General features: G+C 47.1%; 2 protein-coding genes and 1 long non-coding RNA gene across 3 annotated transcripts in view; 2 read left to right on the plus strand and 1 right to left on the minus strand.

Moving 5' to 3' along the window:
• The first annotated feature begins 416 nt into the window (after positions 1 to 416).
• Positions 417 to 26,309, plus strand: part of LOC140469160 (uncharacterized) — a 113,539-nt gene continuing 87,646 nt past the window's right edge. The window contains exon 1 of the long non-coding RNA XR_011955990.1: positions 417 to 548. This is a non-coding gene — a long non-coding RNA (uncharacterized lncRNA). The remainder of the gene's footprint in view (positions 549 to 26,309) is intronic.
• Positions 6,334 to 8,987, minus strand: LOC140468783 (zona pellucida sperm-binding protein 3-like). The gene is made up of 7 exons (XM_072564806.1): positions 8,763 to 8,987; positions 7,609 to 7,724; positions 7,416 to 7,519; positions 7,150 to 7,330; positions 6,943 to 7,069; positions 6,773 to 6,861; positions 6,334 to 6,688 (listed from the first exon to the last, which is right to left on the minus strand). Exons 1-7 carry the CDS (start codon positions 8,985 to 8,987, stop codon positions 6,334 to 6,336), a joined length of 1,197 nt encoding a protein of 398 aa, XP_072420907.1.
• LOC140468784 (zona pellucida sperm-binding protein 3-like) lies at positions 19,196 to 21,423 on the plus strand. The gene is made up of 6 exons (XM_072564807.1): positions 19,196 to 19,420; positions 20,462 to 20,577; positions 20,667 to 20,770; positions 20,862 to 21,039; positions 21,123 to 21,249; positions 21,331 to 21,423. The coding sequence occupies exons 1-6, from the start codon at positions 19,196 to 19,198 to the stop codon at positions 21,421 to 21,423; spliced, it is 843 nt and encodes a 280-aa protein (XP_072420908.1).

Below are 26,309 nucleotides of genomic sequence, written 5' to 3' on the forward strand. Positions count from 1 at the left end.
TGTGGTAGGGGTATCCAAGGGCAAGGGCTTGGACCAGGGTGAAAAGTAGCTGGGAATACAGAAGTTGGAGGGGTGGTGTTACTGATACATCCAAGGTGGTCTAATCTGCACGCTGGAAGCAGTAAATATCTGCCATAACCCAATTAATCATTCAGGAAACTCAGTTCATGGATTGGAGAGGCGAAACCTAGAGATTGTACCCAGGAATAGTTTAAATTAAGGAAGGATGCAGAAACAAAACCAGCTCCAGACAGAAGACACCAGGAATCACTGCCTTAATGACTATTCCAATCACCAGTTGATGGGTGTTTTCTTGTGTCTCCTGTACAGGAACAAGGCCAGCAATGAAGCAGAGATCAGACAGACAGCTGTCACAGTCAGGACCACCATCACAACCAGCTCTGACTCCACACCTACAAAACAAGGAGAAACCAATGGTTACTGAGGAAAAACAGGGACAGAAAGGGAAACTAGCAGGCACCCAACTCACCGCTTGGAGACCTCTCCTGCATCCTTCCGTCACCCTCAGTCAGGGACTGAGTTGCCAGGTTGGTCAGCGCAGTATCCAGAATGATCAGGGGGCCAAGTGAGGCCTCTCCTTCCCACTTCAATCCAGCTTCACACTCCACAAGATCAACATCCCAGTCAGGGAGGGGGAGTGGGAGTGACGAGAGAGCCCCAACATCTGGAGGGTCAACATCCTACCAGCTTCAGAGCCAAGGCCTCTCCTTCCTCTGGAGGGAGACAGGATCTCCCTTGTGCTCCCACAATTCCCCACAGGCACAAATGTCTTCCAATTGGGTCCAGCTAAACAGAAACAGCCCATCAACCACATGGTGCATCATCTCTCCCAACAACAACATCCCTGAGGGACAGGGAGAGGGAACTTACATATTCTGCAGCTTCTGGAAAGTACAAGCTTTCAAAGTCTGAGAAGATTTGTAGCTCGGGTACTCGTTGTGGTTCTGTTTGCCAAGCTGGGAATTTGTGTTGCAGACATTTCGTCCCCTGTTTAGGTGACATCCACAGTGCTAGGGAGCCTCCTGTGAAGCGCTTCTGTGATCTTCCTCCAGCATTTGTAGTGGTTTGAATCTGCCGCTTCCAGTTGTCAGTTCCAGCTGTCCGCTGCAGTGGTCGGTATATTGGGTCCAGGTCAATGTGTTTGTTGATTGAATCTGTGGATGAGCACAGGTTGACCTGGACCCAATATACCGACCACTGCAGCGGACAGCTGGAACTGACAACTGGAAGCGGCAGATTCAAACCACTACAAATGCTGGAGGAAGATCACAGGAGGCTCCCTAGCACTGAGGATGTCACCTAGACAGGGGACGAAACGTTTGCAACACAAATTCCCAGCTTGGCAAACAGAACCACAAGCTTTCTTCCTGGAATCTCCCTGTTCCACTGCAACAACTCTCAGGTGACAGGTGATGAACATCTGAGGGACAGTCAGGGACACAGTCACAAAAGTCAGTGTTTAGTGACTCCCTCCCCATTGTGGAGGAGCACATCAGCAGTTTCCTCTTACCAAGGATCGCTCATCGCCATAGAAACGCAAGGCGTCCAGATCAAACCGAAGCTTGTCCGGCTCACACCCTTCACTCGGCAACACAAACCGAGGCCCACCCTCACCTGAGGACACTGACAGTGAGACCCATGGAAGTGTTTGATGCAGGCAACGTGGAAGAAGCTTTATTCTGTACCTAAACATGTTATGTCCCTGTCTGGGGAGTGTTTGATCGGGACAATGCAGGGAGAGTTCAACTTTCTGTTTATTTTTAATTCACAGAGTAGAGGGACTTTTACTCTGTATTTCACCACGTGCTGTCTGTGTCCTGGGAGCCTTTGACGGGGACAGCTTTCCTTCCAGTTTTTAAGAGGGGAAGTTTTGGTTTCAGTTGCAGAGAATAGAATCTTTTACTCTATTTCTAACTCAGTGATGCCCCTGAATTGAAAGTGTTCGATGTAGACAGTGTAGCTGTACAATTAGTTTAAAAGTGTCGAGACCGCTTTCTGTTCAGTGACAATGAGCTGAGGAGGCTCATGTATCGAGTCCCACACTGACCTTGCTCTGGTGGAGTTTCATGAGGATGGTGTTGTGGAAGAAAGTGAGGAGTGCAGATGCTGGAGACCAAAGTTCGGAACGTGTGGCAGTGGAAAAGCACAACAGGTCATGCAGCATCCGAGGAGTATGAGAGGCCACTTTTCCAGTAGGAGCTGTTCATCAGGATTGTGGATTGGGAAAGGGGGCTGAGAGATAAACAGGAGGTTAGGGGTGGGGGCAAGTTAGCTGGGATGGCGATAGGTAGATGCAGGTGTGGGGTTTTGAGGGAACTGAAATTTCATTTTGAAAGGGAAGATGTACTGGCACGTTGGAACAGTGGTTAGCACTGCTGCCTCACAGCGACAGGGACATGGGTTCGATTCCAGTCTCAGGTAACTCTTTGTGTGGACTTTGCACATTCTCCCCGTGTCTGTGTGGGATTACTCTGGGTTTTCCGGTCTCCTCCCACTGTTCAAAGATGTGCAGGTTCAGTGGACTGGCAATGGGAATTTACCCACAGTGTTCTAGGATGTGTAGGTTCGGTTCATCATTCAAGGGAATGTAGAGTAACAGGGTAGGGGAATGGGTCTGGGTGGGTTACCGTTCAGCGGGTCAGTGTGGACTTTTTGAGGCCAAATGGCTGGTTTCCACACTGCAGGGATTCTATGATTCAACATAAAGGTGGAAACATCCATCGGATCTGATCAGGTGTACCCGAGAACTCTGTGGGAAGCTCCGGAAGTAATTGCTGGGCCCTTGCAGAGATATTTTGTATCATCGACAGTCACAGGTGAGGTGCTGGAAGACTGAGGTTTGGCGAATGCGTTGCTACAGTTTAAGAAAGGTGGTAAGGAAAAGCCAGGGAACTATAGACTGGTGAGCCTGACATCGGTGGTGGGTACGTTGTTGGAGAGAATTCAGAGTGTGAGAATTGATTTGAATTTGGTATGCCAAAGACTGATTAGGGATAGTCAACATGGCTTTGTGCATGTGAAATCATGTCTCATGAACTTGATTGGGTTTTTTGAAGAAGTAACAAAGAGGATTGATGAGGGCAGAGCAGTGGACGTGATCTATATGAACTTCATTAAGGCGTTCAACAAGGTTCCTCCTGGGGGCCTGGTTAGCAAGATTAGATCTCATGGAATACAGGATACAGAACTTGCTGGAAGGTAGACGACACAGGGTAGTGGTGAAGGATTGCTTTTCAGAGTGGAGTCCTGTGACCAGTGGTGTGCCATAGGGATCGGTGCTGGGTCCACTGCTTTTTGTCATTTGTTTAAATGATTTGGATGTGGACATACAAGGTATTGTTAGTAAGTTTGCACATGACACCAAACTTGGAGGTGTAGTGGACAGTGAAGGAGGTTACCATGATCCCATGAGATTGGACCATGTCGATTTCACCAGTTTCCTTATTTCCTCTCCTCCCAGCCTCATCCACGTCCCATTTATCTCTCAGCCCCCTTGGGGGATCCCCCTCGTTCCTGATGAAGAGCTTGTATTTGAAATGTTATCTCTCTTGTTCCTCTGATGCTGCCTGACCCGACTGTGTTTTTACAGCATCACACTTTCCAACTCTGGTCTCCAGCATCCGCAGTCCTCACTATCTCCCAACTGGGCACGAGCACCGAGAAATTGCAAATGGAGTTCGATGTAGATCAGTATGAGGTGTTACAGTTTGGGACTTCACATCAAGGTCGGAGTTTCATGATGAATGGTTGGGCCTTAAGGAGCGTAGTGGAACAGAGGGACCTTGGAGTTAAGGTGGATGGTTCTCTGAACGTGGAGTTACAGGTAAACAGGGCAGTGAAGGCGGCTTTTGACACACTGTCCTTCATCAGTCAGGGAATTGAGTAGAGATGTTGGGAAGTTATGTTGCTGAGACTGTATGTGGAGTATTGTATTCAATTTTGGTCACCTTGTTGCAGGAAGGGTGCTATTAAACGGGATAGAATGCAGAAGAAATTGACAAGGATACTGCCAGAACTCAGGGTCTTGGGGGAATGGGGCCCTTATGGAAATGTATAAGATCATGAGAGGCATGGATGAGGTGAATGTACTCCGTTGTTTTCCCAGGGTTGGGAAATCAGGGACTAGCGGGCGCCAGGTTAAGGTTTGAGGGTAACGAGAAAAAGAAAAGGCTGAAGCATTTGCAACAACCTGCAGCCAGAAAGCTGCAAAGGGACAATCCATTGTAGTCGCCAGCATCACCGATGCCTGTCTTCCGTCAGTACTATTGACTCCAGGTGACATCGAGAAACAGCTGCAGACATTGGATACTGTGAAGCTAATGCACTCTGACTAACACTGTGGGAATAAGGTGAAAGAGCTGTGATCCTGAACGTGTCGTGTCCCTATCTATTCTGTTCCAGTACAGCTACAAATCCAGCATCTACCTGGAAATGGAGAAAATTGCCCAGTAGTGTCCTGTTGTGAAAACGTGGGACAAATCCAGCCTTGCCAATTACTCCCCCACCAATCCACTCAATCACAAGCAAACTTATCAAGGCACATATCCTCCACACTAACCTGGTCACTGCTGCTCAGTCTGTGTTCTGTCGGGGTTACTCAGCTCCTGATCTCAGTACAGCTTGGTCCAAGTATGACTGAAAGAGCCGAACTTAGAGGGGAAGTGAGGGTGACTGCTTTAAGACCAAGGCACAATTTGATTGGTAAATTGTTCAAAGAATCCCAAGGAAAATTGGACTCAATGGGATTAGAAAAACCTCTTTGCTGGTTGGAGTCATGTCCAGCACAACGACAGATGGTTTTAGTTGCCAATGTTCAATCACCACATTCCCAGGACATCTCTGCTAGAGTTCCACAAGGTACTCTCTTAGACACAACTATGTCAACTGCTCCAAAGACCTTCCCTCCACCAGAATGTCAGAAGTGGGGATGTTTGCTCATGATTGCCCAGTGTTCAGCCCCATTGACAACGTCACAGATACAGAAACAGTCCCTGTTCAAATGCAGCAAGACCTGAACAACATTCACATTCAGAACACACAACTGTCAGGGCAATGACTGTCTGCAACAAGGGAAAATCTCACTATCACACCATGACAGTCCCATTGCTAAATCCCTCACTATTAACATCCTGTGGTTTCTGTGTCTCGGCTGTGAGTTGTTGCCTGTCCCTAATTGCCCTTGATTTGATGGGTGTGCTCAGCTATTTCAGAATCAGTGACATTGCTGTGGGTGTGGAGTCACATTTAGGCCGGACCAGATCAAGATGGTAGATTTCCTTCCCTAATGGGAATTATGAATGACATGGGATCTTAGAAAAGATTAGTTTCACAGTCACAATTACCAGGAGTAGATATTTTCAAACAGAAGATAGATTTTCATGTTTTACCAGCAACGACAATAACATTTTAGCCCCCAGCCTCAGATGATTAACCCGACTCACTGAATTCCTGTCTCAGTAACACACCCATTATGCCACTTGTTCCACCCACCTGTAGACAGAAGCCTGAGTCAAAGACAGATGGCTCAGTGATAGCCATTAGTGTCAAAGAATCCTGCGTTTAATTCACATTGAATCCCTGCCGTGTGGAAACAGGCCATTCAGTCCCAACAAGGCCACACTGACCCTCTGAAAGGTCAGCCACCCAGACCTTTACCCTACATTGACCACTGACAACCCATCTAACCTCCACATCGCAAAAAACTATGGTCAATTTAGAATAGCCACCTATTTGGATTGTGGGAGGAAACCCACACAGACAGGGAGAACTCCACGTAGAGAAGTTGCCCAAGGAGATGGTAACATTAGGAATCCAGCTGGACACTTGTCCAGAGACTCAACTGACTAGAAACACCAACTGTTTCTCCCTCAGACACTGCCACAGAGCCATTCCTCTAGCATATTCTGCTAACAGTGATTTAATCAGAATGGAAAGCCCCTTTCCAAGGTGGTCATCATTCCCTGTACTCCCTGGAAGGAGCAAACAAGATCTTCCATAACCCAGTTATTCAGGAAGCTCACTTCATAGATTGGAGAAGCTTAACCCAGGGATAGTTTAAACTAAGAAAGGATGCGGAAACAAGCCAGGTCTAGACAGAAGACACCATGAATCACTGCTTTATTGACTCTCCCAATCACCAGTTGATGGGTGTTTGCTTGTGTCTCCTGTACAGGAACAAGGCCAGCAATGAAGCAGAGATCAGACAGACAGCTGCCACAGTCAGGACCACCATCACAACCAGCTCTGACTCCACACCTACAAAACAAGGAGAAACCAATGGTTACTGAGGGAAAACAGGGACAGAAAGGGAAACTAGCAGGCAGCCAACTCACCCCTGGGATACTTCTCCTGCATCCTTCTGTCACCCTCAGTCAGGGGCTGAGTTGCCACGTCGGTCAGCTCAGTATCCAGAATGATCAGGGGGCCAAGTGAGGCCTCCCCCTCCAATCCAGCTTCACTCTCTACAAGATCAAACATCACAGTCAAGGGAGGGGAACAAGATGGGGGTGAGGGGAGATCCCAGCATCTAGAGGGCAATGTCCTACCAGCTTCAGGGCCAAGGTCTCTCCTTCCTCTGAAAGGGATCACGATCTCCCTTGTGCTCCCACAATTCCCCACATGGCAACAGGCACAAATGTCACTGTCTGACTCCTCCAATGGGGTCCAACTAAACAAGAGGAACAGCCCATCAACCACATGATGCATCACCTCCCCCAACAACATCCCTGAGGGGCAGGGAGAGGGAACTTACATATTCTGCAGCTTCTGGAAAGTACAAGCTTTATTCCTGGAATCTCCCTGATCCACTGCAGCAACTCTCAGGTGACAGGTGATGAACATCTGAGGGACACAGTCAGAACAAGTCAGTGTTTAGTGACTCCCTCCCCATTGTGCAAGAGTACATCAGCAGCTTCCTCTTACCAAGGATCGCTCATCTCCATAGAAACGGAAGGCATCCAGGTCAAACCGGAGCTTGTCCGGCTCCCGCCCGTCTCTGGGCGACGGAAAGGTTGAAAAGGAGTCCTCAGCTTTGCTGTCCAGGAGGCAACTGCAGATGGACAAAGGGCCATGAAGTGAATGGAGTGAAGCCACTGAGATGGGAGCAGCTGGAGAAAGCAGAGAGCTCCTTACCCATTGTAGTCAATGATGCTGTATCTCGGGGTGGAGTCCTTGTCTGGGCTCAGTGTAGCTACACAGCGATCAATGTACAGCTTCAGGGGCACATGGTTGGCCAGTGAAACCGATGCCTCAATGTGAATGAGATCTCCCAGGGAGTAGACAGTGGAAGTGCGCTCTGTCAGCCAGTCACCTGAAGTACAGCAAGACAAGGGTTGGAGCCAATGGGTACAACAGAGAGTCACCACGAGATCCCTCCCCAGCCACCCATCACATACCATTCATTAGACGCAGGGAGAATGACAGATGCCCTTCTCCAGACCTGGTGGAGCTGAATGGGATCCAGGTGGGCCTGATGAGATCGCTGCTCACATTGCCCTTCCTGGGGAAAGGAGACAGGGCAGCCATTTTAGGACAGTGTTAGACAACAGCAGCAGGGGATCATACTGACAATCGAGTAATGATTCTCACCTCAAATAACGACATTCAATGGGAACAACAGCACCGTTGGTTCTCACAATGACAGATCCAGGATAGTTTGGGACGTGGGTCAGGTGGGTGGTGTAGACCAGGAAATCTTCAGTCATCTGAAAGACACCAGATTAAGGAATGGAGAGGCTGATCTGAAATGATAAGGATCTACACAGTGTTTACAATGACACCGTCCCATTGTGACAATTCTTTAGGGAGACCAACAGTCTCAGGGCCAGGAATCTGCTTTCCCACACCCTGAGCTGGAGAGACCAGTATTCAAGGGCAATAGTTCACAGGTCAGGGGTTAGTCATTTAGGATCAATTCAACAATGTAAGGCATCATTCCAAAGATCAGGATCGGAATTCCAAACCAAAACTTGGTCGAAAGGAGGTTGTGTGTTAGGTTCCCAGACTAAATTAGACATAGTATTGAGGGAACAGGGACGTGGTGATTGTTATCACAGGGAAGAGGCTGCAGGGATCTTTTGGCCATCATCTCCTTGTGTAATGATGAAACCTTCGTATTATGAGCAGAATTGGGAGATTAATCAGAAGGTTAGGCAATAAAACAGTATTTAGGAGATGGGAAAGAACAGAAACTAATTAGCCATAATAAAATCAAACTAGTTTTACCAACAGGCCAAACGTGGAGCACAAGTACATGAGCAGTTAATTTATTCATAGACCAACACCCCCAGTGGGAGGGAGTCAAGACAATGTGCCTGATGGTGATGGAGCTACTTTCCATCCAACTAAACACAAGTTATGCTGCTAAGAGTTGTGCTCCTGTGACCTCACTATGGAGAAAGTAGGTATAATAGAAATCCACACTATAGTGGATCACTAAACCAAGTCAGGAGAACACTCAGCATCAAAACACCACCCACAAGTCAACACATGATACTTAATTCATACTGAAAACATTCTAACAGAGCAACCCCTGTGATCAGAAGCTTCTAAACCAAGAATGGGAGCACAAGGCTAGAGATGGAGAACAGTTCAGGCACACAGTCCAATCCAGGTGAGGAACTTAGTCTGATGATTTGAGAATGTAGGAGAGACAGTTCCTACATATTAACATCACATTTAGGGTTCTAGTCAGGAATCATCTACAGCCCAAACTTCCAGCAAGTGTAGACAACCCCCATTACCTGCAATCTGCTGCCACACTCATGCAGCCCATAGTCAAAGAGCACAGTCTGGTTCTCAGGGAAGACCCTGGTTGGCTGACAACCTGCTGTCCCCAGGATCAGGTCAGCAGCTTTAATCAGGTGCCTGGTTCCAAATAAATCCAGCTGGGCCCTGACCAGCAGGTTGTGCTCTCCACACTGCACCATCACAGTCTGCAGTGGGGACACACTCCCAACATCAGACATTCGGAAACTGGAATCCCCATGAGGAGGCACTCTCTCAGGAACAGGGCTGGCTCTCACTATTGTCCATGGAAACCTCTGGCTCAGAAACTGTTGCCATGTTTCAGAACAATAAACAGCACCAACTAACACCAACAAAGAGAACAAACCCCTCACTACAAAATCACCCATGATCACAAACAACTCAACCATCCCCACACACCCCCAACCAGCTCCTTTTATACACACAAGCTGCTCTCACCTGACACCAATGTGACCAGAAGCAGCAACATTGAACCAATCAACCAGCCCCAATCTCTACAATTTCCACCAATGACTGAACGTATCGAGTTATTACCAGGAGGGCCTATTTCATTTGGACCAATAGGAGCGGCTGTGAGCTGCTGTGCTGTCACCTGACTGAATTCAGCTCCACAAGGTCTCGTGGTGAAGGCCCCATGAATACAATCATCAAACGTTGCTCATTGATTCAGGAGGGTGTCTGCTGGATCCTGCCCACCCTCACCCGAGGAGACTGACGGTGAGACCCAAAGAGAGATTGTCTGAGGATGAGGTTTGGGTACAACAAAGGGATTGACCTTATCCTACACCTCCCCCTTTGAAGTGTTTGATGGAGTCAACATGGAAGAAGCTTTATTCTGTATCTAAACTTGTCATGTCCCTGTCTGGGGAGTGTTTGATCGGGACAATGCAGGGAGAGGTTTACTCTCACTTTCCTTTGAATTTATAGACTCGAGGCAGTTTTACTCTGTATTTCACCGTGTGCTGTCTCTGTCCTGGGAGCCTTTGATGGGGACAGCTTTCCTTCCAGTTTTCAGGAAAAGAGGAAGATTTTGTTTCAGTCGGAAAGCGTAGAAATCTTTTACTCTATTTCTAACTCAGGGATATCCCTGTATTGAAAGTGTTTGATGTCGACAGTGGACATTTAGTTTAAAAGTGTAGGGACAGCTTTCTGTTCAGTGACAATGAGCAGAGGAAGCTCATGTATCGCGTCCCACGCTGACCTTGCTCGGGCGGGAGTTTGTTGGGGGTTGGTGTTGAGGGAGAAAGTGAGGACTGCAGATTCTGGAGATCACAGTCAAAGTATGTGGCCCTGGAAAAGCACAGCAGGTCATGCAGCATCTGAGGAGCAGGAGAGTCGGTTTCGGGGATAAGCCCTTGATCAGGATTGTGGATTGGGAAAGGGGACTTCGAGATAAATTGAAGGTTATGGGTGGGGACAAGGTAGCTCGGATTGCGATAGATCGATGCCTTGGAGATGGGGGCAAGGCAGCTGGGTTGGTGAGAGTAAGATGCAGGTGCGGGGTATTCAGAGAATTTTACATTCATTGTAAAAGGGAAGATGGGGCAGCATGGTGGCACATTGGTTCGCACTACACCAGGGACATGGGTTCGATTCCAGTCTCGGGCACCTATCTGTGTGGAGTATGCACACTCTCCTTGTGTCTGTGTGGGATTACTCTGGGTGCTCTGGTTTCCTTCCACTGCCTTAAGATGTGCAGGTTCGGTGGATTGGCCATGCAAACTTTCCTCAGGGATGTGTAAGTTAGATGCATTAGTGAGGGGACATGTCGAGTAATAGGGGAGTAGGGGAGGGGAATGAGTCTGGGTGGGTTATCTTTCGGAAGGTCAGTGTGGACTTGTTGGGCCAAATGGCCTGTTTCCATTCTGTAGGGATTGTATGATTCTAGATAAAGGTGGATAAATCCCTAGGAGCTAATCAGGTGTACCCTCGACCTTGGAGAAGCTCGGGAAATGATTGCTGGGCCCCTCACTGAGATATTTCTATCATTGATAGTTGCAGGTGAGGTCCCGGAAAATTGGAGGTTGGCTAACACGTTGTCATGATTTAAGAAAGTTGCGAAGGAAAAGCCAGGGAATATACACCAGTGAGCCTGACATCAGTGGTGAGCAAGTTGTTGGAGGGAATCCTGAGGGACAGGATTCACATGTATTTGGTCAGCCAAAGACTGATTCGGGATAGTTGGCACGGCTTTGTTTGTGGGAAATAATGTCTCATGTACTTGATTGAGTTTTTTGAAGAAGTAACAAAGAGGATTGATGAGGGCATGCAGTGGTTAGCATTGCTGCATGATCGCACCAGGGACCTGGGTTCGATTCCAGCATTGGCCAATGATCTGTGTGGGGTTCCTCCCATAATACAACAACTAACAGGAAGGCAGATGAACTCAGGGTGTGGTTCGGAACATGGGACTGGGATACCAAAGCAATTACAGAAGCATGGCTCAGTGATAGACTGGACTGGCAGCTTGAAGTTCCAGAATACAAATGTGACAGGAAGGGAGGCAAGAGAGGAGGGGGAGGGATGTTTTTGACGAGGGATATCATTGCAGCTGTACTGTGGGAGGATATTCTTGGAAATACATCCAGGGAAGTTGTTTGGGTTGAACTGAGAAATAAGAAAAGGATGATCACCTTATTGAGATTGTATTATCGACCCCCCAATCGTCAGAGGGAAATTGAGAAACAAACTTGTGGGGAGATCTGAGTTATCTGTGAGAATAATAGGGTAGCTATGGTAGGGGATTTTAACTTGGCAAACATAGACTGAGACTGTCATAGTGTTAAGGGTTTAGATGGAGAGGAATTTGTGAAGTGTGTACAAGAAAATTTGTTGATTTATTATGTCGATGAACCTACTAGAGAAGTTGCAAAACTTGACGACTCTAGGGGAAAAAAGGCAGGGCAGGTGACTGATTAGATCAGATGAGATTACTTAGTGTGGAAACAGGCCCTTCGGCCCAACAAGTCCACACCGCCCCGCCGAAGCGCAACCCACCCATACCCCTACATCTACCCCTTACCTAACACTACGGGCAATTTAGCATGGCCAATTCACCTGACCTGCACATCTTTGAACAGTGGGAGGAAATCGGAGCACCCAGAGCAAACCCACGCAGACACGGGGAGAACGTGCAAACTCCACACAGCCAGTCGCCTGAGGCGGGAACTGAACCCGGGTCTCAGTGGGTGTCAGTGGGGGAGCATTTTGGGGCCAGCGACCATAATTCTATTAATTTTTTAATAGAGATGGAAAAGGATAGACCATATCTAAATGTTGAAGTTCTGAATTGGAGAAAGGCCAATTTTGACAGTATTAGGCAAGAACTTTCGAAAGCCGACTGGGGGCAGATGTTCGCAGGTAAAAGGACGGCTGGAAAATGGGAAGCCTTCAGAAATGAGATAACGAGAATCCAGAGAAAATATATTCCTGTCAGGGTGAAAGGGAAGGCTGGTCGGTGTATGGAATGCTGGATGACTAAAGAAATTGAGGGTTTGGTTTAAAAAAATGAAGGAAGCATATGTCAGGAATAGACAGGATAGATCAATGAATGCATAGAAGAGTATTAAGGCAGGAGAAATATACTTGAGAGAAATCAGGAGGGCAAAAAGGGGACATTAGCTAGCTTTAGCAAATAGAATTAAGGAGAATCCAAAGGGTTTTTACATAAAGGACAAAAGGGTAACTAGGGAGAGAACTGGGCCCCTCAAAGTACAGCAAGGCAACCTTTGTGTGGAGCCGCAGGAGATGGGGGAGATACTAAACGAATACTTTGCATCAGTATTTACTGCGGAAAAGGACTTGGATGATATAGAATGTAGGGAATTAGATGGTGACATCTTGAAAAATGTCCATATTACAGAGGAAGAAGTGCTGGATGTCTTGAAATGGATAAATCACCAGGACCTGATCAGGTGTTCCCCAGAATTTTGTGGTAAGCTAGGGAAGTGATTGCTGGACACCTTGTAACCTCAATAGTCACAGGTGAGTTGCCAGAAGACTGGAGGTTGGCTAACGTGGTGCCACTGTTTAAGAAGGGTGGTAAGGACAAGCCAAGGAACTATAGAACAGTGAGCCTGACATTGGCGGTGGGCAAGTTGTTGGAGGGAATCCTAAGGGACAGGATGTACATGTATTTGGAAAGGCAAGGACTGATTAGATATAGTCAACATGGCTTTGTGCATGGGAAATCATGTCTCACCAACTTGATTGAGTTTTTTGAAGAAGTAACAAAGAGGATTGATGAGGGCAGAGCAGTAGATGTGATTGAGATGGACTTCAGTGAGGTGTTCGACAAGATTCCCCATGGGAGACTTGTTAGCAAGGTTAGATCTCATGGAATACAGGGAGAACTCGCCATTTGGATACAGAACTGGCTCAAAGGTAGAAGAGAGGGTGGTGGAGTGTTGTTTTTCAGACTGGAGGCCTGTGACCAGTGGAGTGCCACAAGGATCAGTGGTGGGTCCTCTACTTTTTGTCATTTATAGAAATGATAAAGATGTGAGCATATGAGATATAGTTAGTAAGTTTGCAGATGACACCAAAATTGGAGGTGTAGTGGACAGCGAAGAAGGTTACCTCAGATTACAACGGGATCTTGATCGGATGGGCCAATGGGCTGAGAAGTGACAGATGGAATTTAATTTAATTTAGATAAACGTAAGGTGATGCATTTTGGCAAAGCAAATTTTAACAGGACTTAGACACTTAATGGTAAGGTCCTAGGGAGAGTTGCTGAACAGAGACCTTGCAGTGCAGATTCATAGTCGTCGATAGGATAGTGAAGAAGGCGTTTGGTATGCTTTCCTTTATTGCTCAGGGTATTGAGTACAGGTGTTGGGAGGTCATGTTGCAGCTGTACAGGACATTGGTTAGGCCACTGTTGGAATATTGCGTGCAATTCTGGTCTCCTTCCTATCGCAAAGATGTTGTGAAACTTGAAAGGGTTCAGAAAAGATTTACAAGAACGTTGCCAGGTTTGGTGGATTTGAGCGATACGGAGTGGTTGAACCGGCTTGGGCTGTTTTCCCTGGAGCGTCAAAGGCTGAGGGGCGACCTTATAGAGGTTTATAAAATCATGAGGGGCATGGATAGGGTAAATAGACAAAGTCTTTTCCCTGGGGCGGAGGAGTCCAGAACTAGAAGGCATAGGTTTAGGGTGAGATGGGAAAGATATAAAGGAGACCCTAGCGACAACGTTTCCATGCAGAGGGTGGTACATGTATGGAATGAGTAGCCAGAGGAAGTGGTGGAGACTGGTACAATTACAACATTTAAGAGGCATTTGGATGTGTATATGAATAGGAAGGGTTTGGAGGGATATGGCCTAGGTGCTGGCAGGTGTGACTAGATTGGGTTGGGATATCTGGTCAGCATGGATGAGTTGGACGGAGTGGTCTGTTTCCATGCTGTACATGTCTATGATTCTATGTGCAGGTTAAGTTAACTGGCTATGCGAAATGGACCATTGTGTTCAGGGATGATTAGATTAGGTGCATTAGTCAGGGGTAAATGTAAAGGAAGGGGATGGGTTTGGGTGGCTTACTTTTCAGAGGGTCAGTATGGACTTGTTGGACTGAACGGCCTGTTTTCACACTGCAGGGATGATATGTTATTTAAACTCATGATTCCTTGATACGAATGGCTATCACTGAGCCATCTGTCTTTGGCTCAGGCTTCTGTCTACAGGTGGGTGGAACAAGTGGCATAATGGTAGTGTTACTGAGACAGGAATTCAGTGAGTTGGGTTAATCATCTGAGGCTGGGATCTCAAATCTCATTGTGGTCGCTGATGGGTTTTTGTGTTCTATCTTTTTTGCAAATATCTAATCTTAGTAATTGTGACTGTCAAACTAATCTTTTATCGTTCACAATTCCCATTAGGGAAGGGAATCTACCATCTTGACCTGATCTGGCCTAAACGTGACTCCAGACCCACAGCAATGTCGCTGATTCTGAAATAGCTGAGCAAAACGATCAAATCAAGGGCAATTAGGGACAGGCAACAAATCCCAGCCGAGACACAGAAGCCACAGGATGTTAATAGTGAGGGATTGAGCAATGGGAATGTCATGGAGACTGTCATGGTGTGATAGTGAGATTTTCCCTTGTTGCAGACAGTCATTGCCTGACAGTTGTGTGTTCTGAATGTGAATGTTGTTCAGGTCTTGCTGCATTTGAACAGGGACTGTTTCAGTATGTGTGACGTTGTCAATGGGGCTGAACATTGGGCAATCATGAGCAAACATCCCCACTTCTGACATTCTGATGGAGGGAAAGTCTTTGATGGAGCAGTTGACATTGTTATGTCTAAGAGAGTACCTTGAGAAACTCTGGCAGAGATGTCCTGGGAATGTGGTGATTGAACATTGATAACTAGAACCATCTTTCTTTGTGCTGGGCATGACTCCAACCAGCAAAGAGGTTTTTCTAATCCCGATGAGTCCAATATTCTGAGGACTCCTTGCTAAATTGTTCAATCAAATTCTGCCTTGGTCTTAAAGCAGTCACCCTCACTTTCCCTCTTTACGTTCAGCTCTTTTACTCATACTTGGACCAAGCTGTACAGAGATCAGGAGCTGGGTAGCCCTGGTGGAACACAGACTGAGCATCAGTGACCAGGTTAGTGTGGAGGACATGTGCCTTGATGACACTGTTGACAAAAACCTTCCATCACTTCACTTGTGATTGTGGATTGGTGAGGGACGAAATGGCAAGTTTGGATTTATCCCAGTTTTTAAGCAACAGGATGCGACTGGACAATTTTCTCCATTTCCAGGTAGATGCTGCAGTTGTAGATGTACTGGAACAGAATGGATAGGGAAACGGCACGTTCAGGATCACAGCTCTTTCACCTTATTCCCACAATGTTAGTCAGGGTGCATTGGCTTCACAGTATCCAATGTCTGCAGCTGTTTCTGGATGTCACATGGAGTCAATAGTACTGACTGAAGACAGGCATCGGTGATGCTGGGGACTACAATGGATTGTCCCTTTGCAGCTTTCTGGCTGCAGGTTGTTGCAAATGCTTCAGCCTTATCCTTTGTGCTGGGCTCCCCCCTCATTGAGGGTGGGGAAATTTTGGAACCTCCTCCCCTCGGCAACTTGGGTCTCTGCCTATGAAAATGTCCATCCACACTAACCCCATTTCCCTGTACATGGCCCACAGCCTTCTAATCCTTTCCTATCCACAAATTTGTCCAAATGCATTTTGAACGTTGTTTATGTACCTGCCTCAACCACCTCTGCTGGCTTCTTATTCCATATGCGGACCTCTCTCTGTGTGAAATCATTGCCCCTCAATTCCCATTCATTCTTTCCCCTCTAACCTTAAACTGGTGCCCTCTGGTCCTTGACTCCTCAACCCTGGGAACAAGACTGAGCACATTCATCCTATCCATGCCTTTCTTGACCTTTTACACTTCCATAAGATTCCCATCCCCCGCTCCTTTGCTCTAAAGGAAAACGTCCGAGCTTGTGCAACCTCTCCCTCCAACTCAGATCCTGACTCCTGGCAACATCCTTGTAAATTCCTTCTGCACTCTATCCTGTTTAATAACATCTTTCCTATAGCAAGGTGACCAAAACTGAACACAATACTCCAAGTGCAGGCCTCGTCACCATTCTGTTTAACTGAAACATAACTTCCCAACATCTCTACTCAATGCCCTGACTGATGAAGGCCAGTCTGCCAAAAGCCACCTTCACTGCCCTGTCTACACGTGAATCCACTTTCAGAGAACCATTCACCTGAACTCCAAGGTCCCTCTGTTCCACTCCACCCGTTAGGGCCCGAACATTCATCATGAAACTCCTACCTTGATGTGAAGTCCCAATCTGTAACACCTCATACTGATCTACATTGAACTCCATTTGCAATTTCTCAGTGCTCGTGCCCAGGTGGGACAAAGTGAGGACTGCAGTTGCTGGAGATCAGAGTCGGAAAGTGTGATGCTGGAAAAGCACAGCCGGTCAGGCAGCATCTGAGGAACAAGAGAGATGATACTTCAAGCACAAGCTCTTCATCAGGAATGAGGGGGTGCCCTCAAGATGCCTCAGTGATAAGTGGGATGCGGTGGGGCTGGGAGGAGGGGAAATGAGGAAACTGATGAAATCGACATGGTCCAATCATATGGAATCATGGTAACCTCCTTCACTGTCCACTTTATCTGCAAGTTAGGTTTCATCTGCAAACTTACTAACAATACCTTGTATGTTCACATCCAAATCATTTATACAAATGACAAAACACCGATCCTTATGGCACACCACTGCTCACAGCCCTCCACTCTCAAAAGCAATCCTCTGCTACTACCCTATGTCTTCTACCTTCCAGCCAGTTCTGTACCCACATCCCTGTATTCCATGAGATCTAACCTTGCTAACCAGTCACCCATGAGGAACTTTGTTGAATGCCTTGCTGAAGTCCATACAGATCACGTCCCCCACGCTGCTCTCATCAATCCTCTGTGTTACTTCTTCAACAAATTTAATCAATTTTATGAGAAATGATCTCTCACACACAAAGCTATGCTGACTATCCCTAATCAGTCTTTGGCTTACCAAATACATGTAAATCCTGTCCCTCAGGAATCCCTCCAACAACTTGCCCACCACCGATGCCAAACTCACTAGTCTGGAGTTCCCTGGCTTTTCCTTACCACCTTTCCTAAATAGTGACAACACATTAGCCAAACTCCAGTCTTCTGGTACCTCACCTGCAAATGTTGATGATACAAATTTCTCAGCAAGAGGCCCAGCCATCACTCCCCAAGCTTCCCACAGAGTTCCAGGGTACACCTGATCAGGCTGTAGGGATTTATACACATTTATGTTGAATCATAGAATCCCTACAGTGTGGAAACAGGCCATTTGGCCCAACAAGTCCACATTGACGCTTTGAAGAGTAACCCAGCCAAACCCATTCCCATACCCTATTACTCTACATGTTCCCTGACTAATGCACCTACCTACACATCCCTGAACACGAACGGTAATTTACCACGGCGCATCCACCTAACCTGCACATCTTTGGATAGTGGGAGGAAACCAGTGCTCCCAGAGTAATCCCACACAGACACAAGGAGAACGTGCAAACTCCACACAGAGAGTTGCCCGAGACTGGAATCAAACCCATGTCCCAGGTGCTGTGAGGCAGCAGTGCTAACCACTGTGCCACCATGCTGCCCCATCTTCCCTTTTAGAATGAATGTAAAATTCTCTCAACACCCCACACGTGCATCTACCTATCGCCATCCCACCTCCCTTGCCCCCATTCCTAATCTCCGATTTATCTCTCAGCCCCCTTTCCCAATCCACAATCCTGATGAAGGGCTTATACCCAAAACCAACTCTCCTGCTCCTCGGATGCTGTGCTTTTCCAGGGCCACACACTTTGACTGTGATCTCCAGAATCTGCACTCCTCACTTTCTCCCTCAACACCATCCCCCAACAAACTCCGCCAGAGCAAGGTCAGTGTGGGACGCGATACATGAGCTTCCTCTGTTCATTTTCACTGAACAGAAAGTTGTCTCTATACTTTTAAACTAAATGTACAGCTACACTGTGTATATCAAACACTTTTAATCCAGGGACCTCACTGAGTTAGAAACAGAGTAAAAGATTGTACTCTTTCCAACTGAAACTAGAGCTTCTATTCTTGAAAACTGGAAGGAAAGCTGTCCCCATCAAAGGTTCCCCAGAGACAGAGACAGAGACAGCACATGGTGAAATACAGAGTAAAACTGCTTCTACTCTATAAATTAAAAATAAACTGAAAATAAAGCTCTCTCTGCATTCCAGAGAGAGGGGCATGATAAGTTTACAAGAATAAAGCTTCTTGCACATTGCCTACATCAAACACTTCCATGGGTCTCACTGTCAGTCTCCTCAGGTGAGGGTGGGCAGGACCCAGCAGACACCCTCCCAGATCACTGAGCTACGTTTGATGATTGTATTCATGGGGCCTTCACCATGAGACCTTGTGGAGCTGAATTCAGTCAGGTGACAGCGCAGCAGCTCACAGCCACTCCTATTGGTCTAAATGAAATAGGCCCTCCTGGTAAGAACTCGATGAGTTCAGTCATTGGTGGAAATTGTAGAGATTGGGGCTGGTTGATTGGTTCAATGTTGCTGCTTCTGGTCACATTGGTGTCAGGTGAGAGCAGGTTGTGTGTATAAAAGGAGCTGGTTGGGGGTGTGTGGGGATGGTTGAGTTGTTTGTGATCATGGGTGATTTTGTAGTGAGAGGTTTGTTCCCTTTGTTGGTGTTAGTTAGTTGGTGCTGTTTATTGCTCTGAAACATGGCAACGGTTTCTGAGCCAGAGGTTTCCATGGACAATAGTGAGAGCCAGCCCTGTTCCTGAGAGTGTGCCTTCTCATGGGGATCCCATTGGTTCCAGTTTCCGAATGTCTGATGTTGGGAGTGTGTCCCCACTACAGACTGTGATGGTGCAGTGTGGAGAGCACAACCTGCTGGTCAGTGCCCAGCTGGATTTATTTGGAACCAGGCACCTGATTAAAGCTGCTGACCTGACCCTGGGGACAGCAGGTTGTCAGCCAACCAGGGTCTTCCCTGAGAACCAGACTGTCCTCTTTGACTATGGGCTGCATGAGTGTGGCAGCAGATTGCAGGTAATGGGGGTTGTCTACACTTGCTGGAAGTTTGGGCTGTAGATGATTCCTGACTAGAACCCTAAATGTGATGTTAATATGTAGGAACTGTCTCTCCTACATTCTCAAATCATCAGACTAAGTTCCTCGCCTGGATTGGACTGTGTGCCTGAACTGTTCTCCATCTCTAGCCTCGTGCTCCCATTCTTATTGGTTTAGAAGCTTCTGATTACAGGGGTTGCTCTGTTAGAATGCTTTCAGTATGAATTAAGTATCATGTGTTGACTTGTGGGTGGTGTTTTGATGCTGAGTGTTCTCCTGACTTGGTTTAGTGATCCACTATAGTGTGGATTTCTATTATACCTACTTTCTCCATAGTGAGGTCACAGGAGCACAACTCTTAGCAGCATGACTTGTGTTTAGTTGGATGGAAAGTAGCTCCATCACCATCAGGCACATTGTCTTGACTCCCTCCCACTGGGGGTGTTGGTCTATGAATAAATTGACTGCTCATATACTTGTGCTCCACGTTTGGCCTGTTGGTAAAACTAGTTTGATTTTATTATGGCTAATTAGTTTCTGTTCTTTCCCATCTCCTAAATACTGTTTTATTGCCTAACCTTCTGATTAATCTCCCAATTCTGCTCATAATATGAAGGTTTCATGATTACACAAGGAGATGATGGCCAAAAGATCCCTGCAGCCTCTTCCCTGTGATAACAATCACCACGTCCCTGTTCCTCCAATACTATCTCTAATTTAGTCTGGGAACCTTACACACAACCTCCTTTCGACCAAGTTTTGGTTCGGAATTCCGATCCTGATCTTTGGAATGATGCCTTACATTGTTGAATTGATCGTAAGTGACTAACCCCTGACCTGTGAACTATTGCCCTTGAATACTAATCTCTCCAGCTCAGGGTGTGGGAAAGCAGATTCCTGGCCCTGAGACTGTTGGTCTCCCTAAAGAATTGTCACAACGGGACGGTGTCATTGTAAACACTGTGTAGATCCTTATCATTTCAGATCAGCCTCTCCATTCCTTAATCTGGTGTCTTTCAGATGACTGAAGATTTCCTGGTCTACACCACCCACCTGACCCACGTCCCAAACTATCCTGGATCTGTCATTGTGAGAACCAATGTTGCTGTTGTTCCCATTGAATGTCGTTATTCGAGGTGAGAATCATTACTCAATTGTCAGTATGAACGCCTGCTGCTGTTGTCTAACACTGTGCTAAAATGGCTGCCCTGTCTCCTTTCCCCAGGAAGGGCAATGTGAGCAGCGATCCCATCAGGCCCACCTGGATCCCATTCAGCTCCACCAGGTCTGGAGAAGGGCATCTGTCATTCTCCCTGCGTCTAATGAATGGTATGTGATGGGTGGTTGGGGAGGGATCTCCTGGTGTCTCTCTGTGGGAGTTGTACCCATTGGCTCCAACCCTTGTCTTGCTGTACTTCAGGTGACTGGCTGACAGAGCGCACTTCCACTGTCTACTCCCTGGGAGATCTCATTCACATTGAGGCATCGGTTTCACTGGCCAACCATGTGCCCCTGAAGCTGTACATTGATCGCTGTGTAGCTACACTGAGCCCAGACAAGGACTCCACCCCGAGATACAGCATCATTGACTACAATGGGTAAGGAGCTCTCTGCTTTCTCCAGCTGCTCCCATCTCAGTGGCTTCACTCCATTCACTTCATGGCCCCTTGTCCATCTGCAGTTGCCTCCTGGACAGCAAAGCTGAGGACTCCTTTTCAACCTTTGTGTCGCCCAGAGACGGGCGGGAGCCAGACAAGCTCCGGTTTGACCTGGATGCCTTCCGTTTCTATGGAGATGAGCGATCCTTGGTAAGAGGAAGCTGCTGATGTACTCTTGCACAATGGGGAGGGAGTCACTAAACACTGACTTGTTCTGACTGTGTCCCTCAGATGTTCATCACCTGTCACCTGAGAGTTGCTGCAGTGGATCAGGGAGATTCCAGGAATAAAGCTTGTACTTTCCAGAAGCTGCAGAATATGTAAGTTCCCTCTCCCTGTCCCTCAGGGATGTTGTTGGGAGAGGTGATGCATCATGTGGTTGATGGGCTGTTCCTCTTGTTTAGTTGGATCCCATTGGAGGAGTCAGACAGTGACATTTGTGCCTGTTGCCATGTGGGGAATTGTGGGAGCACAAGGGAGATCGTGATCCCTTTCAGAGGAAGGAGAGACCTTGGCCCTGAAGCTGGTAGGACATTGCCCTCTAGATGCTGGGATCTCCCCTCACCCCCATCTTGTTCCCCTCCCTTGACTGTGATGTTTGATCTTGTAGAGAGTGAAGCTGGATTGGAGGGGGAGGCCTCACTTGGCCCCCTGATCATTCTGGATACTGAGCTGACCGACGTGGCAACTCAGCCCCTGACTGAGGGTGACAGAAGGATGCAGGAGAAGTATCCCAGGGGTGAGTTGGCTGCCTGCTAGTTTCCCTTTCTATCCCTGTTTTCCCTCGGTAACCATTGGTTTCTCCTTGTTTTGTAGGTGTGGAGTCAGAGCTGGTTGTGATGGTGGTCCTGACTGTGGCAGCTGTCTGTCTGATCTCTGCTTCATTGCTGGCCTTGTTCCTGTACAGGAGACACAAGCAAACACCCATCAACTGGTGATTGGGAGAGTCAATAAAGCAGTGATTCATGGTGTCTTCTGTCTAGACCTGGCTTGTTTCCGCATCCTTTCATAGTTTGAACTAATCCTGGGTTAAGCTTCTCCAATCCATGAAGTGAGCTTCCTGAATGATTGGGTTATGGAAGATCTTGTTTGCTCCTTCCAGGGAGTACAGGGAATGATGACCACCTTGGAAAGGGGCTTTCCATTCTGATTAAATCACTGTTTGCAGAATGTGCTAGAGGAATGGCTCTGTGGCAGTGTCTGAGGGAGAAACAGTTGGTGTTTCTAGTCAGTTCAGAGTCTCTGGACAAGTGTCCAGGTGGATTCCTAATGTTACCATCTCCTGAGATGCTGCCAGTCCTGTTGTGTTTGTGGATTGTTAGCAGTCAGATTTTTGACCTCTCCAGTCTTGGGATTTCAAACTGATGTTCTATTCAGAGTTGAATTTAAACTATGCTCACCCCTCCCAAATAGGGGATGTGGTTATAGACATCAAACACCACCTCCTAATATAGACATGTTTGAAGATCTCCCCATCTACTTCCCCACTTTCTACACCTTCCATATCCTCCTCCTACAGTAAACACTGAACTGTTCTCCCTCCTTCTGGGAGCATGAGATTGTAACAATACAGTCATCATGCAATAGAGGGCAAGATGTGTAATGGTATTAGGGTTGCTGCAGAAGATGAACTGTTTGTTGTACCTGACAGAGGCAGTCAGAGCTGGGGCCTAGGTCCGTGCCCATGGCCACCCCCTCTGCTCTGACAGTTGGTTTCACCAGCCTGCAGAATATCTCTGGGACACATTAATGCCAGCACCTTGTGGGTGAACACTGCAACTCCCCTCCCACTCTGCCAAGGACATGCATGTCCTCAATTGCCTCTGCCATCCAACTCTAACCACCCAACAACTGGAGGATGAGCTCCATCTTTGGCACCCTCCAAACTGATGGGACCCATGTAGATTTCATCACTTCTGACCTCCCTTTCCCCAGGTTATTCCCAGATCCAATACTCTAACTCAACACTGCCCTTTTCTGAACTGTCCAACATGTCTTTCTGACACCTCCACAGTGACTTAGCACCATCACACCCCACCTTCATCTACCTACTGTCTTCCCAGTTACCTTTCTCTCCAGCCGTGCCATGTCCCATTCATCTCCTATCCCCTGGAACCCCTCCTCCCACATTCCTGATGTCACATTTCTGCTTGAAATGTTGACTGTTCTCCTTGGATGCTGCCTGACTGGCTGTGCTTTTCCAATACCACACACTGACTCTGATCTCCAGTCCCCACATTCTCACTGGCCCACTGTAGTCAGTTCCCAACAATGCCCCCTTGACAAAAGGCAAATTTACAAATACATTGTTGCTCTTGCAACTCTGAGAGACAGTAACCCCCACCTCACCCCAGATTGTATCTGATAGGGATGGGGAGATGGGTGGAAATAGCTTCCATTTCAAGGTCCCAGCAGCGACTATTCCAAGGTAAAACTCCTAATTCTGGTTCTGAGAGCTTGCCCCCACACATTCAGGCTGCTTCTTTCATTCCAATGTCTCTATAACCCAAGACCTCATGCTGTTTATTTTTACTGGTTTTCAATAGATAGCTCTCCACCTTTGCCTCAAAGCCTCATCAAAAAAAGGATAAAATATAATTCTTAAAAACATAGCAGGTCACATGTGCTGAAGACTGTGGAATGAATTTGCAGGCAGGACTCAGGAAATATGCTGCACAGGCTGGAAATCTGACACCACTGAATGCTGGGAAAACTCAGATTGTCTGGCTGCGTCAGTGGACAGACACTCTTCCTCTTTCAAGAATCACATCCATCATCAACCATGAACTGTCTTTCCAGAGACTCTATGAAGATTTTTCCTACACTCTCTTGGGCAGCATGGTGCCACAGTAGTTAGCACTGCTCCTTCACAGTACCAGGGACCTAGGTTCGATCCTTGGGCAATTAATCTACATGGAGTTCTCCCTGTCTGTGTGGGTTTCCTCCCACAATCCAAACAGGTGGCTATGCTAAATTGACCATAGTTCTTTTGCGATGTGGAGGTTAGATGGATCGTCAGTGGTCAATGTAGGGTAAAGGTCAGGGTGGCTGACCTTTCAGAGGGTCAGTGTGGCCTTGTTGGGACTGAATGGCCTGTTTCCACACTGTGGAGATTCAATGTGAATTAAACTCAGGATTCTTTGACACTAATGGCTACCACTGAGCCATCTGTCTTTGGCTCAGGCCTCTGTCTACAGGTGGGTGGAACAAGTGGCATAACGGTAGTGTTACTGAGACAGGAATTCAGTGAGTCGGGTTAATCATCTGAGGCTGGGGGCTAAAATTTTATTGTCGTTGCGGATAAAACATGAAAATCAATCTTTTGTTTGAAAATATCTACTCTTGGTAATTGTGACTAATCTTTTCTAAGATCCCATGTCATTCATAATTCCCATTAGGGAAGGAAATCTACCATCTTGACCTGGTCTGGCCGAAATGTGACTCCAGAACCACAGCAATGTCGCTGATTCTGAAATAGCTGAGCAAACCAATCAAATCAAGGACAATTCGGGACAGGCAACAAATCCCAGCCGAGACACAGAAGCCACAGGATGTTAATAGTGAGGGATTGAGCAATGGGAATGTCATGGAGACTGTCATGGTGTGATAGTGAGATTTTCCCTTGTTGCAGACAGTCATTGCCTGACAGTTGTGTGTTCTGAATGTGAATGTTGTTCAGGTCTTGCTGCATTTGAACAGGGACTGTTTCAGTATGTGTGACGTTGTCAATGGGGCTGAACATTGGGCAATCATGAGCAAACATCCACACTTCTGACATTCTGGTGGAGGGAAGGTCTTTGCTGGAGCAGTTGACATGGTTGTGTCTCATAGAGTACCTTGAGGAACTCTGGCAGAGATGTCCTGGGAAAGTGGTGATTGAACATTGATAACTAGAACTATCTTTCTTTGTGCTGGGCATGACTCCAACCAGCAAAGAGGATTTTCTAATCCCATTGAGTCCAATTTTCCTTGGGGTTCTTTGGGAAATTGTTGAATCAAATTGTGCCTTGGTCTTAAAGCGGTCATCCTCACTTCCCCTCTTTAAGTTCAGCTCTTTTAGTCATACTTGGACCAAGCTGTACTGAGATCAGGAGCTGAGTAACCCCGACAGAACACAGACTGAGCATCAGTGACCAGGTTAGTGTGGAGGACTTGTGCCTTGATAACAGTTTGCTTGTGATTGAGAATGGATTGGCGGGGGAGTAATTGGCAAGATTGGATTTGTCCCACTTTTTCTCAACAGGACACTACTGGGCAATTTTCGCCATTTCCAGGTCGATGCTGGATTTGTAGCTGTACTGGAACAGAATAGATAGGGACACGACACGTTCAGGATCACAGCTCTTTCACGTTATTCCCACAATGTTAGTCAGGGTTCATTAGCTTCACAGTATCCAATGTCTGCAGCTGTTTCTCGATGTCACGTGGAGTCAATTGTACTGAATGAAGACAGGCATCGGTGATGCAGGGGACTACAATGGATTGTCCCTTTGGAGATTTCTGGCTGCAGGTTGTTGCAAATGCTTCAGCCTTATCTTTTTTTTGTTTACCCTCAAACCTTAACCTGGTGCCCTCTCGTCCCTGATTTCCCAACCCTGGGAAAACAACTGAGTACATTCACCTCATCCATGCCTCTCATGATCTTATACATTTCCATAAGAACCCCATCCCCCAAGACCCTGAGTCCTGGCAGTATCCTTGTAAATTTCTTCTGCATTCTATCCCGTTTAATAGCACCCTTCCTGGAACAAGGTGACAAAAACTGAATACAATACTCCACATACAGTCGCAGCAACATAACCTTCCAACATCTCTACTCAATTCCCTGACTGATGAAGGACAGTGTGTCAAAAGCTGCCTTCACTGCCCTGTTTACCTGTAACTCCATGTTTAGCGAACCATCCACCTGAACTCCAAGGTCCCTCTGTTCCACTACACTCCTTAAGGCCGGACCATTAATCATGAAACTCCTACCTTGATGTGAAGTCGCACACTGTAACACCTCATACTGATCTACATTTGTGATTTCTCTGTGCTCGTGCCCAGTTGGGAGGCAGTGAGGACTGCGGATGCTGGAGATCAGAGTTGGAAAGTGTGATGCCCTAAAAACACAGCCGGGTCAGACAGCATCTGGGGAACAAGAGAGATAACATTTCAAATACAAGCTCTTCATCAGGAACAAGGGGCATCCCCCAAGGGGGCTGAGAGAT

This window comes from Chiloscyllium punctatum, chromosome 48 (genome assembly GCF_047496795.1).
Source record: "Chiloscyllium punctatum isolate Juve2018m chromosome 48, sChiPun1.3, whole genome shotgun sequence".
Lineage (NCBI taxonomy): Eukaryota > Metazoa > Chordata > Chondrichthyes > Orectolobiformes > Hemiscylliidae > Chiloscyllium > Chiloscyllium punctatum.